General features: G+C 40.7%; 1 protein-coding gene across 1 annotated transcript in view; it reads right to left on the minus strand.

Annotated features, from left to right (window-relative positions):
• The window catches only part of WAPL (WAPL cohesin release factor), a 47236-nt gene that overhangs the window by 32468 nt on the left and 4013 nt on the right, over positions 1-10755 (minus strand). Inside the window, 1 exon segment of the mRNA XM_015823440.2 lies at positions 5673-6713. Within this exon segment, the coding sequence (XP_015678926.1) occupies positions 5673-6713 (1041 nt within the window).

A 10755-nucleotide genomic window follows, 5' to 3' on the forward strand; every position in this document is an offset into this window, starting at 1 on the left:
AAAAAAAAAAAAAAAAGACCCGGTTTTATTTTTGGGAAAACACGGTACATAGGGAGGGGTTTAACTGCAACCCCCCTTCAAATATAGATGAGGATTTAAAACAGTGGTCACCATGATGCATTGATAAGTATTTTTTTACTTCCCAATAGAAAATGACTCTACTTGTAACATTTAATGCACTCATATTTTTGATTATGCAGCTTTTTAAAAGGCATGTGCTTCTTCCCAGTAATCTGCCTCTTAATAGCTTCCATCCTTTTCCAAAACCCCACTTTGGAAATTAGAAACAGGAACTATTTGTGTTTGCTAAAATGTTTTAACCTGAAAACAGCCTTACCAAGACAGAGTCACAGGGCTGGGATTTGAGTTCGCCCCACACAGTACCCTCTAACCCTCCTGCCGTGAATTCAGAAATATTGTTTTGAAATGGAAGGACAAATATCATTTACAGGCAAACCTTTCCATCTGGAGGTTTTAAGATTAAGAGGGGTATGTCTCTTTAAAAGCAGAAATTATGATACCCATGTGCAAAGTACAGCTACTTGTATCGGTATAATCACTGACATTTCATAACCAATAAATTAAATTAGTCAGAAGAGGATGACAACAAGAATGTTATGCTAATTACTAGACCCCATTCGAAACTTCGTAATTATAAATATATTTGTACCTAATGCACGGATCCCTTACTCACAGTCCCTTCCTTATAACTAAAGAAAAAGGCCACCACTTACACAAAGACATATTTCATAAACTAATTGTAATACCAAAGTGCTATTAAGTTGAACAGCAAAGCAGTATTTGTTTTTAAAGCAATTCCTGTGTTTAATAATAGAGAAGGCAAACCAAGAAGGCAGTTAGATGGCTGTTAGGGGGGGGAAAAGAATCCAGCTATAACAGCAATTTGACAGTGGCACCAAGAGCCAGATATTGTACTAGATTCTTCTTCACTGGATATGTTCAAACGGATGCTGGACATTAAAAAAAAGAAAGATGTAATATGCATAAAGAAGCAAAGTGGGGAACAAACATATTGGGGAAGAGATAGAAGCGAACAAAACACCAAAAGAGAATGCATGTAATATAAATTAAACAATATAAATTAAAGTGATACATGACCAGATTAAAGAGGAGATTATTACAAATATCAAGCATTATCTGTTTCGGGAGGGTAAAATATGTAACCAGACTATTCAAATTGCTCAAACCTAATTTTCTAACAAGAGCAATAGTGCCAGGATTTTTTCCCACCTTTTTTCTGCTCCCAACATTAACAAGGGTCGAGCTCTAATGGGCTAAAGGGAGACTTGGAGAAGAAGGGAAATGTGATTACTAGACTTGTTGGAAACTGATAAAAAAAATAAAATAAGGGACTAATTGGATTAATAATTAGGATTTAGATTTATAAGGGAAATGGACATTAAATATTAGGAATCAGCTTTGAACTATTGTTTAGCCCAGAAAATATAGATGATGGATGTGAGACAATAAAGGTCGCTCTATTAGTAAAGTGTGGTGTACTAGGATGAGAAATAGAAAATGTTCATGAAATGAAATAAGAATATATTTAAGTAAGTAATGTGTGTGTTTTTAGATATCATAACTTTTGTGTAGTGAAATAAAGGACATTTGGGTGACCAGAAATTTGAATATTATGGGAGGTTAAAGGTTACATTGGAATACTGTAATAAAAAATTAAGAATTAGGTAAAATTTAAAAACAGGATAAGGATAAGCAAAAAAAATAGATTGATAAATGCTTTAACTGAGCTTGTTATGATTAGAAATTTACTACATTATGTACGTTGTATCAAATGTTAAGGGAAATAGAGAAGGCATTTTTGATAATGTAACCTGAGATAGGTACTAAAAAATTTGTTACTGAACTACTGATTACCCAGTCACCACGTTGCTTTGAATTAAGGGAGTACTGGGATAGCTATTTCAAACCTTATTTGGTTTTCATCAGCCAGACATACCCTTCTGAGATTCGAACCTGGGCTGTCTGCATGTTAAGCAGGTTCGAATCTCAGAAGGGTATGTCTGGCTGATGAAAATCAAATAAGGTTTGAAATAGCTATCCCAGTACTCCCTTAATTCTTTGTTAGCGATAATTTTGAATATTGGAATCCCAGGTATGGACATTTAAAGTCAATCAGATAAAAATAAAGCACTCTGGGATGTAAGGTAAAAGGCTTTTTTTATTAATTGCTGAGCTTTCGTTAACAACCTGTTAACATCATCAGAGAAAAGGGCTAAATGAGAAGGGGGGGGAGTAAGCGCATAAATTTACATAACAGTAAAAGTGAATCTCCCATGGACTGACATTTTGAGCCCTGAGGACGTCAGCAGATAGCTGACAAAAGCTAGGCGTTTTTAATTAGTAATTTTAATATTAAATTATTTTACCATATTCCCTGGTGCTCATGTTTGCTCACTGATTTTAATAAATAATATAAATAAAAGGGTTGAGCTGAAAGACTACAAAAGAACAAGTCTGTTTTCCAAGACGAAGTAAACTTGTTAGTGAGGATGGACTGAATTTGTTTCAACCCGTAATTCAAGACTAATTTTTTCCCATGGCCTACTAAGAAAGCCTCACTTCGTTCCAGCCAAAAAGGTCTGTTCAGCATAGAACAAAAACACGTGGAATCGTAGTTTTGAGTACTGCAGAGAAATAAAAGTCTTAGCTCCAAATTATTTATTACACCCCAACCAGCACGGGAGGGCTTATGGACACCGATGGCTATTTTTTGCGTCTTGTCGTTATCAAAGGATGAAAGACTGAAAAGCAGATTCCTAAATATTTGCAAACCTCACGCAAGATGCCGTTGATTTCCCAAATAGGGCAGCAGTTGAAAAGATGGGGAATAAGACTACCTTCGCTCAGTGGAATTAAGGTGCAATTGATCTAATACGGCAGAATATCGCTTGAAGACTGAAGCCTCTGACAATCACTAATCTAGAATGACAGCAGCGTCAACACAAAGAGGCAATGCAAGAGGATTATGCTCTGGGGCAGAACCTGTATCAGACAATTAATATAAATATTTAACAAAAGGGGGGGACATGGATGCACCCATTTGACTCCCTTTCAAGTGGGAATAAATGGAGAAAGACTTCCACTTACAGCACCTCTAGGTGTTAAAAGTGTTTTTGTAGAATATAATAAAGCTGGGAGTAAAAAAATAATCTATTAATTTAGTTGCCCGTTTCTTTCACACTTCTCTGGAGGAACTGATAGCATCTGTTGTGAATGCCCTTAGTCGGATTCCACGTATCTTTAATTTGCGAAGTTTGAAAAAACACTAGTTCAAATGAATATCTCCCATTTCTATTACTTTGTAGTACTTCCTTCCAAAGATAAGTAGCAGTTTAATGACAATACTCACTCAGATATTCTTATAGTCATTTGAACGCTAAGCTCTCACAGCCAACGAACTTTGTGTTTTAATACTGGTTTTTACGATTGCCTTTTTAAATGTACACTGCCCAGGGTCTCAAATCGTTATAAATATGACGTACAAAGCAAATAAAATTTATGAACTGGCCACGAAGCTAAACGCAATTTTCATTGGAAGAAATTCAACCAATCTCAATAGCTATGAGATCATAAAACATTATTTATTCTGGCACATTACCAAGAGCTATCTGACTGCAATTAGATTCTTTCTCGTTCTTTTTAAGCTAATTTAGAAACCCAATTAAGTATCAGGGGAGTTTCTTTTGAAATATATGCGAAGAAGAGATATTGTCATTGTAATAAGAGAATTCTGTAATTTAAAAAAATATTTATTTTTAACCAAAGAATTTATTTACTGCCTAGTTCAAATGTAAATCTCTCCTACTTTGTGATTAAATTATTTCTATCATGGCTAAATCATCCTTTCTCTTTCTTTTTCTTTCTTATCTATCTATCTATCTATCTATCTATCTATCTATCTATCTATCTATCTATCTATCATCTATCTATCTATCTATCTATCTATCTATCTATCTATCTATCTATCTATCTATCTATCTTTAAAAATTAACCAGTCTATTATTGACACAGTTCAAACATTTTTACTTAGTTTCACTTCCTTGATAAGTTGATGGAAGTTTCTTTTTCTTTTTTGTAGATTGTGCATAGTTTCAGTAGATGAAATAAACTTACAACATGTACTTCTACATTATTTCACAAGCAATTCATTGTATCACTTTAACAAATATCCACAAATAAATACTCTGGAATCGAATATATGTTACCTGCTATTGTTTAGACCCAATAATTACCTTTATAAAGTTTCAAGTTACTTCTCCTCTCTATCAAACATTAAGCTGTATAAAATGCAGGATAGATAAGCAAGTCTTTTGTTAGAAATTCTTCAGGTTGTTTTGGTTTTCCATTACCTGAATCACTTCAACACTTACATTGAATCCAAGGATGCTTTCAGTTTACTATTCCTTTTTCGTTATACCTTTTGTGTTGGAAGAGTTCTAAAATAATATAATTCTGCATATTCAAAATTAGTGTCAGTCTGTACTTTTAACATTAGGCATGTTAGAATGGAAAAGGGTTTCTAAAGATCCAGACATTCAGTTTTTCTACAAAGTTTTGATTTCCAGAGGTGGATAAACACAGGCAGATGAGAATTTGCTCATCTCTTTTTTAAGACCTCTTGATATGGCAAAGTCTCCATGTTATTTATTAGGATGTATAATTATAACCAAATTAAGTGTCAAGAAGCAGAAACTTTAGAAAATAAATAAATTAGTCTACTGGACCGTGGGAGCAAACGTCACCCTGCAAGGTTGACTCTGCTAAAGTAGATTAGATTTATATTACAATTTAACACAGATTCAGACTCTCAAGGAAAGCAGCAACCTAGAACTAAGGAGAAACTTCCTGACAGTTAGAACAATTAACCAGTGGAACAACCTGCCTCCAGAAGCGGTGAATGCTCCAACACTGGAAGTTTTTAAGAAGAGACTGGACGGCCATTTGTCTGAAAGGGTATAGGAAATTGGTGGCGAACCTATGGCACGCGTGCCAAAGGCGGCACTTGGAGCCCTCTCTGTGGGCACACATGCCGTTCCCCCAGCCCCGCCTCCCCCCCCGGAGGAGAGTCGCCCCCAGGCACGGCCCGCACTGAGCAGCGCAGCCAAGTCCCTGGCAGCAGGGACAAGACTCCACCCTCGCGCCCTGTCGCGCGTAGATGATGTGGGGCGCGGGCGGAGGGGATGGCCGCCATGATGCTGCTGGGCCGCCTGGGCAATCTGCTACTGCAGGCTCTGGAGGCGGTGGGTGGTCCTGTGGGTGGGTGGGGCGGGGGCGTAGCAGGAGCAGGGTGGGGGGGATGGAGCGATGGCAGGGGCGGAGCGGGCGGGGTTGGGGAGCGGGGTGTTTTTTGGGCACTCGGTCTCTAAACGATTCACCATCACTGATATAGTGTTTCCTGCCTGAGCAGGGGGTTGGACTAGATGACCTCCAAGGCCCCTTCCAACTTTATTATCATCCTTTCAATTTAATGAGGAAAATTCCATCTGCCTTCAGCAGTCATTTATTCTCCTCCGGATTTTCATCAAAAGACACAGATCAAAATTGGCTGCTTCTTCCCTTTAATGAGTTAGCTCCCTCGACCTGAGCGAGCAGACCGCGTCTGTTAAACGTCCGCGGAGATGCCGACTTACCTGAATTGGAACTCGACTGGCTATCCTGAGAGTAGTAGCTCTCGTTTCCATCCGAAGTGGAATGCTGCGAAGACGCGGCGGCGGCCGATTTGCTTCTCTTCTTATTGGCCTTCCGCTCCAGCAGTCGTTCCTCGTCGTCGTCCTCGCTTTCGCTTAAGTCGTCAAAACCAAAGTATTTAATTTTGTAATTGGAGCTCCCGGAGGCTCTGGACCCGCCTTCGCCGCCCCCGCCTTCGTCGTTGTCGTCGAAGCCGAAAAATTCCAACTTGACGTCTTTCTTGGATTTGGTGTTGCTGGGTCGGAACCGGGCGGCGGTCTTGGCCGTGGCGAGGTCGGCCTTCTTCCTCAGGCGGCCCGCTTCCCCCAGGTCGGTGGGCGTGGCCGTGGCGAATTCGTCCATGCGGTCCATGGTGTCTTGGATGGTGACGTTGCAAACCGATAAGCAGGAAGGGTGGAGCACTGTGTAGTCTCTAGTCCTTCCTGCGCCTTTAAAACTGGTCCCACTACTTAAAGCAACCTTCCTGACTGGATTCACACCATCGGCGTTCGAATCACTGTTTGCTTTGGCGAGGGGTTGGAGAGTGCCATCCAGCAGCTTATCAAAGTTTGACATTCCCTGCAGTTTTGTTTTGTTTGATCTACAGTATGTCCGACAATTACTCGGCCTGAGAACAGCTTGCATCAGTTCCTCGTGAATGGCTTCCTTGGGGCCCTCCATCTCTTCCTTGACCAGCACTTCGCCCTTGTTTTTTATCTCCGAAAGTGGTTCGTCATCAAATCCCAGCATGTATTCTCCTCTTTGGCCGTCCTCGTTCTCGTCTTCCCAATCATATAAGCCAGTTATTAGCGGCCCTCTGGTGTGGGATACGTCCGAGGGAGAGTCTCTGTGGGCAATAGGGCAATCCCAAGGGTCGTGCGATTCCTTGATTTCAATGTTGTACCCGGAAATTTCTGCTAGTTGAGCACTCACGCTATTGTCTTCGGCGTTCTTGTAGAGGAAATGGCTGTTCTCGTTGTCCTCGGGATAACTCAGTTCAGTATCTGGAAAATAAAAACCAGTGAAAGGAATATATACATATATATACCTGATACTACAAATCGAAATGAGTTTAATAGCATTTTCAATACTTGTGAACTAAAGTAAGAATGTAACGATCGGAATGATATGTGTATTTTAGATACGGTAATTATTTTGTAATGAAAATTAGGGAAATTGGGGTTACCTGAAGTTTAAATATTATGGTTATCAAAGGCTAAATTGGAATACGGTAATTGGAATTCGGTGAAACTCAAAAACAGGACTTGGATATGTATAAGTCAGGGGTAGGCAACTTTGGCTCTTTTATGACTCGTGGACTTCAACTCCCAGAATTCCTGAGCCGAATCATAAAAGAGCCAAGGTTGCCTACCCCTGGTATAAGTAAAATTATATTGACAAATGTATTGACTGAATGAGCTATTAACTAGAAATGTATTAATTTGAATGTGATACAATAATTAAGGGAAATAGAGAGGGAACTTTGAATGACGCAACCTGAGATATGCACGAAAGAGTTTGTTATTGGACAACTGATTAGCCAATCACCACGCTGTTTCCTAAACACTTGGATGTAAAATTGAAAAATTAATAAAATTTGTTATTTAAAAAAAAGGAATATATATATATATATACATGATACTACAAATCGAAATGAGTTTAACAGCATTTTCATGAACACATTATAAAAGTGGATGTTTTCAGTAAATAACAGCTACCCTATTTTGGCAAGTTTGACTTAAATGCTAAGCGTCGGGTTTAGAGCGTTTTCTGTAAACAAGATACGGAGTGAAGGACGCCGTCACATCAAGGAAGACAAACACTTCTGTCCAAGCGAGAGGGAAATTTCAGGAAAAAAATACCTCCATAAAATGATATTTTCTGTATGAGAGCCAGCAAGGGTTCGTGTTGCACTGGGAACAGAGGCCAGTCAATCACCCTCTCTCAGCTCAGCCTACCACACAGGATAGTGTTTGTGGGAGACTGTGACACTGTCTTAGATATCAGCAGTGCTCCAATATCTAAGGGGCTGTCACAAAGAAGAGAGGGTCAACCCATTCTCCAAAGCATCTGAAGGCAGGACAAGAAGCAACGGATGGAAACCCGATCAAGGAGAGAAGCAAGCTAGAATTAAGGAGAAATTTCCTGACTGTGAGCACAATCATTCGTAGGAACAGCTTCCCTCCAGAAATTGTGGGTGCTTCCTCACTGGAGGCTTTTAAGAAGAAAAATACCATTTGTCCAGAATGGTATAGGGCAGAGGTAGGCAACCCAAAACACTCAAAGAGCCACTTGGACCCGTTTCCCACCAAAAACAAAACACTGGGAGCCGCAAAACCCTTTTGATATCTAAAATGAAGATAACACTGCATATATCCTTTTTTACCTTTATGATAAAGGTATATATATCATAAAGGTAAAAAAAGGATATATGCAGTATTATCTTCATTTTAAGATGTCAAAAGGGTCTCTCTCTCTCTCTCTCTCCCTCCCTCTCTCTCTTTCTGCCCTTGGTCTGCCAGTCCCCTTCCCCCACTCTCTCCCTCCCTCTCCCTCTCTCCCTCTCCCTCTTTCTCTCTTTCTCCCCCCCTCTCCCTCTCTCTGATCTTCTGCTCACCTGGCAAGCTGGCTTCAAGCTGTTCTCCAACCAGCTCAGGGGTAGGCAACCTCGGCTCTTTTATGACTCAAGGACTTCAACTCCCAGAATTCCTGAGTCAGCATAGCTGGGCTAGCTAGCTCTCTCCTGCCCTCCCTACTTCCTGCTTCCTGCAGAGACGCAGCAAAGGGAGGAGCCCTGCCCAAAAAGCTTTTCAGCTTGTCGGAGAACATCGTGACTCGACTCTTTTTTAGACAGAGAGAGAGAGAGAGAGAGAGAGAGCACAGAGAGAGAGAGAGAGAGAGAGAGAGAGAGACAGAGAGACAGAGAGAGAGAGAGAGACAGAGACAGAGAGACAGAGAGAGAGAGAGAGAGACAGAGAGAGAGAAGCAGGGAAGCGCAAGTGCCTGTCTCTGTCTCTGTCTGCCAATGGCAGAGGAGACTGGGAGCCACAGGGGAAGGCTCAAAGAGCCGCATGCGGCTCCGGAGCCGCAGGTTGCCGACCTGTGGTATAGCTAAAGCCGCTTTCAGGGTGATGCACCATAAAACCACAAATTAATTAAGCAAGATGACACATTGGGAAATAAGTTAGGACCAGAAGAAAAGGGGAGAGGAGACTATTGAATGAGCAGAAATATCATCTATTCATATACATACAGCTGAATGTGTCATTTTTTTCGAGAGCCAATAGCGGCAGACATTTTTTTTCTTCCTTTTCACAAGGTTTCCTTTTGAATGATAGGGAAACTAAAGAACGATATGTGAGTCATTTCAAGAGTGGTTAAAACCTGAAGCAACTCTACTTGTATAAATATTAGCTCGGAAATCATTTGCAAATTAGAATTGCTAGTCCATTCAAACAGGGAGTGAAATACAGAATCACGAACGAAGCAAGCACAGGTATTTATATATATTGCTGCATTTGATTGCTCAAAAAAAAAAAATCTTAGGGCTGCACATCCCTATTTAACACCACATCTCTGCGTCCTTTCTGATTATATGTAGGTTTTGCAAAAAAAAAGCTTAACTATTTAATGATTTGTTGAAAGGATCACTTAAAAGCAGCTAGCAGAAAAACGTTACGTATTGTAACTTTATATTTAAGCAAGGTGACTTCTCCAAAACCTTTTTAAAGCCCTTTTGAAACGCATCCCATGTATTAATATGGTTAATATGACCTCAATATGATTGATGATTGATATGACCTCAATGGAACCTGCTTGTAAGTGGATACGGCTGAACCAGGGGTAGGCAACCTTGGCTCTTTTATGACTCGTGGACTTCAACTCCCAGAATTCCTGAGCCAGCATGGCTCAGCTTGGAAACCTCTCCCTTTCCCCTCAGCATGGCTGGCTCAGGAATTCTGGGAGTTGAAGTCTAGAAGTCATAAAAGAGCCAAGGTTGCCTACCCCTGGTCTAAACTAATGGACTTGCCTAAAGTTTATTCTATTTCAAATGTCCACACCATCAGATCTTCTCATTAATGGCACTCCTAAGAGATAGTTTAATTTGCAGTTCTTAAAAGCTTGACCCAAACATTCCTTACAGAATCTACATGCTCTGAAAAGGGACAAAGATAAGCCTTGATTGCTCCCTTTACGTGCTTCTTAACTTGGTATGCCATTTATATCATTTCACTTCAGCTGGGCACGGAGGACACACGCTTTACAATAACGTAAGGTTGGGACTCCTGAATCAAGAGTATGTTCAATCTAATCTCGGTTTCCATTCCTATAGAAGTCAATCTTGAGAATGCGCAAGCAGAACTGAATGCGACACTCTGGGTCACATGTAGCATATTCAGAGTCAGGTTACCCCTTTGTGCTTTTCCTCCAATTTCACTTATTCTTTTTTTGAGACACAGTGCCCTGAACTGCATAATGTATTATAGAGATCGACAAAATGGCAGCTGTATTTTTTATTTCCAGTTCCTTAAAAAAAAAAAAACAGCCACAGAATGGAACAATATTTTCATTAAGCTGTCCACTATTGCTCTGAATTAAGTCTTTTTCCTGGTGGTGAACCACTACTAGTGCTGACCCCTTCAGCAAATACATCTAGTTTGGACTGGCCTTTGCCCCAACTGTTATGACTTCCTATTTGCTTACACTGTGTTTCCCCGGAAATACGACCTAGCCATAAAATAAGACCTAGCTTATTTTGGGGGGGTTCTGGCTAATATAAATCCTACATCAAAAAGTAGAGATCTTTTCTTTCCGCGAGAAGTTGTAATTGATTGACCTTCCCCCCACACACACACACAAACTTTTGTTTCCCTGCACGTGGCGGCAGATCGTGAAGGAGAAATGGCATGGGGCTGGCAATCAGGTAAGGAAAGGCATGGGGGATGCTGACGGCAGGACGCCCGCCCGCTTCACCACCCTCCCTCCCTCCCCGGGCCTCCGGCGCTCCACCTGCCGCTTTCTTTGGCCTGGCCGCCCCCACCCTCC

Source organism: Protobothrops mucrosquamatus, unplaced genomic scaffold (assembly GCF_001527695.2).
Source record: "Protobothrops mucrosquamatus isolate PMUCROS unplaced genomic scaffold, P.Mucros_1.0 scaffold1876, whole genome shotgun sequence".
In the NCBI taxonomy this organism is placed as follows: domain Eukaryota; kingdom Metazoa; phylum Chordata; class Lepidosauria; order Squamata; family Viperidae; genus Protobothrops; species Protobothrops mucrosquamatus.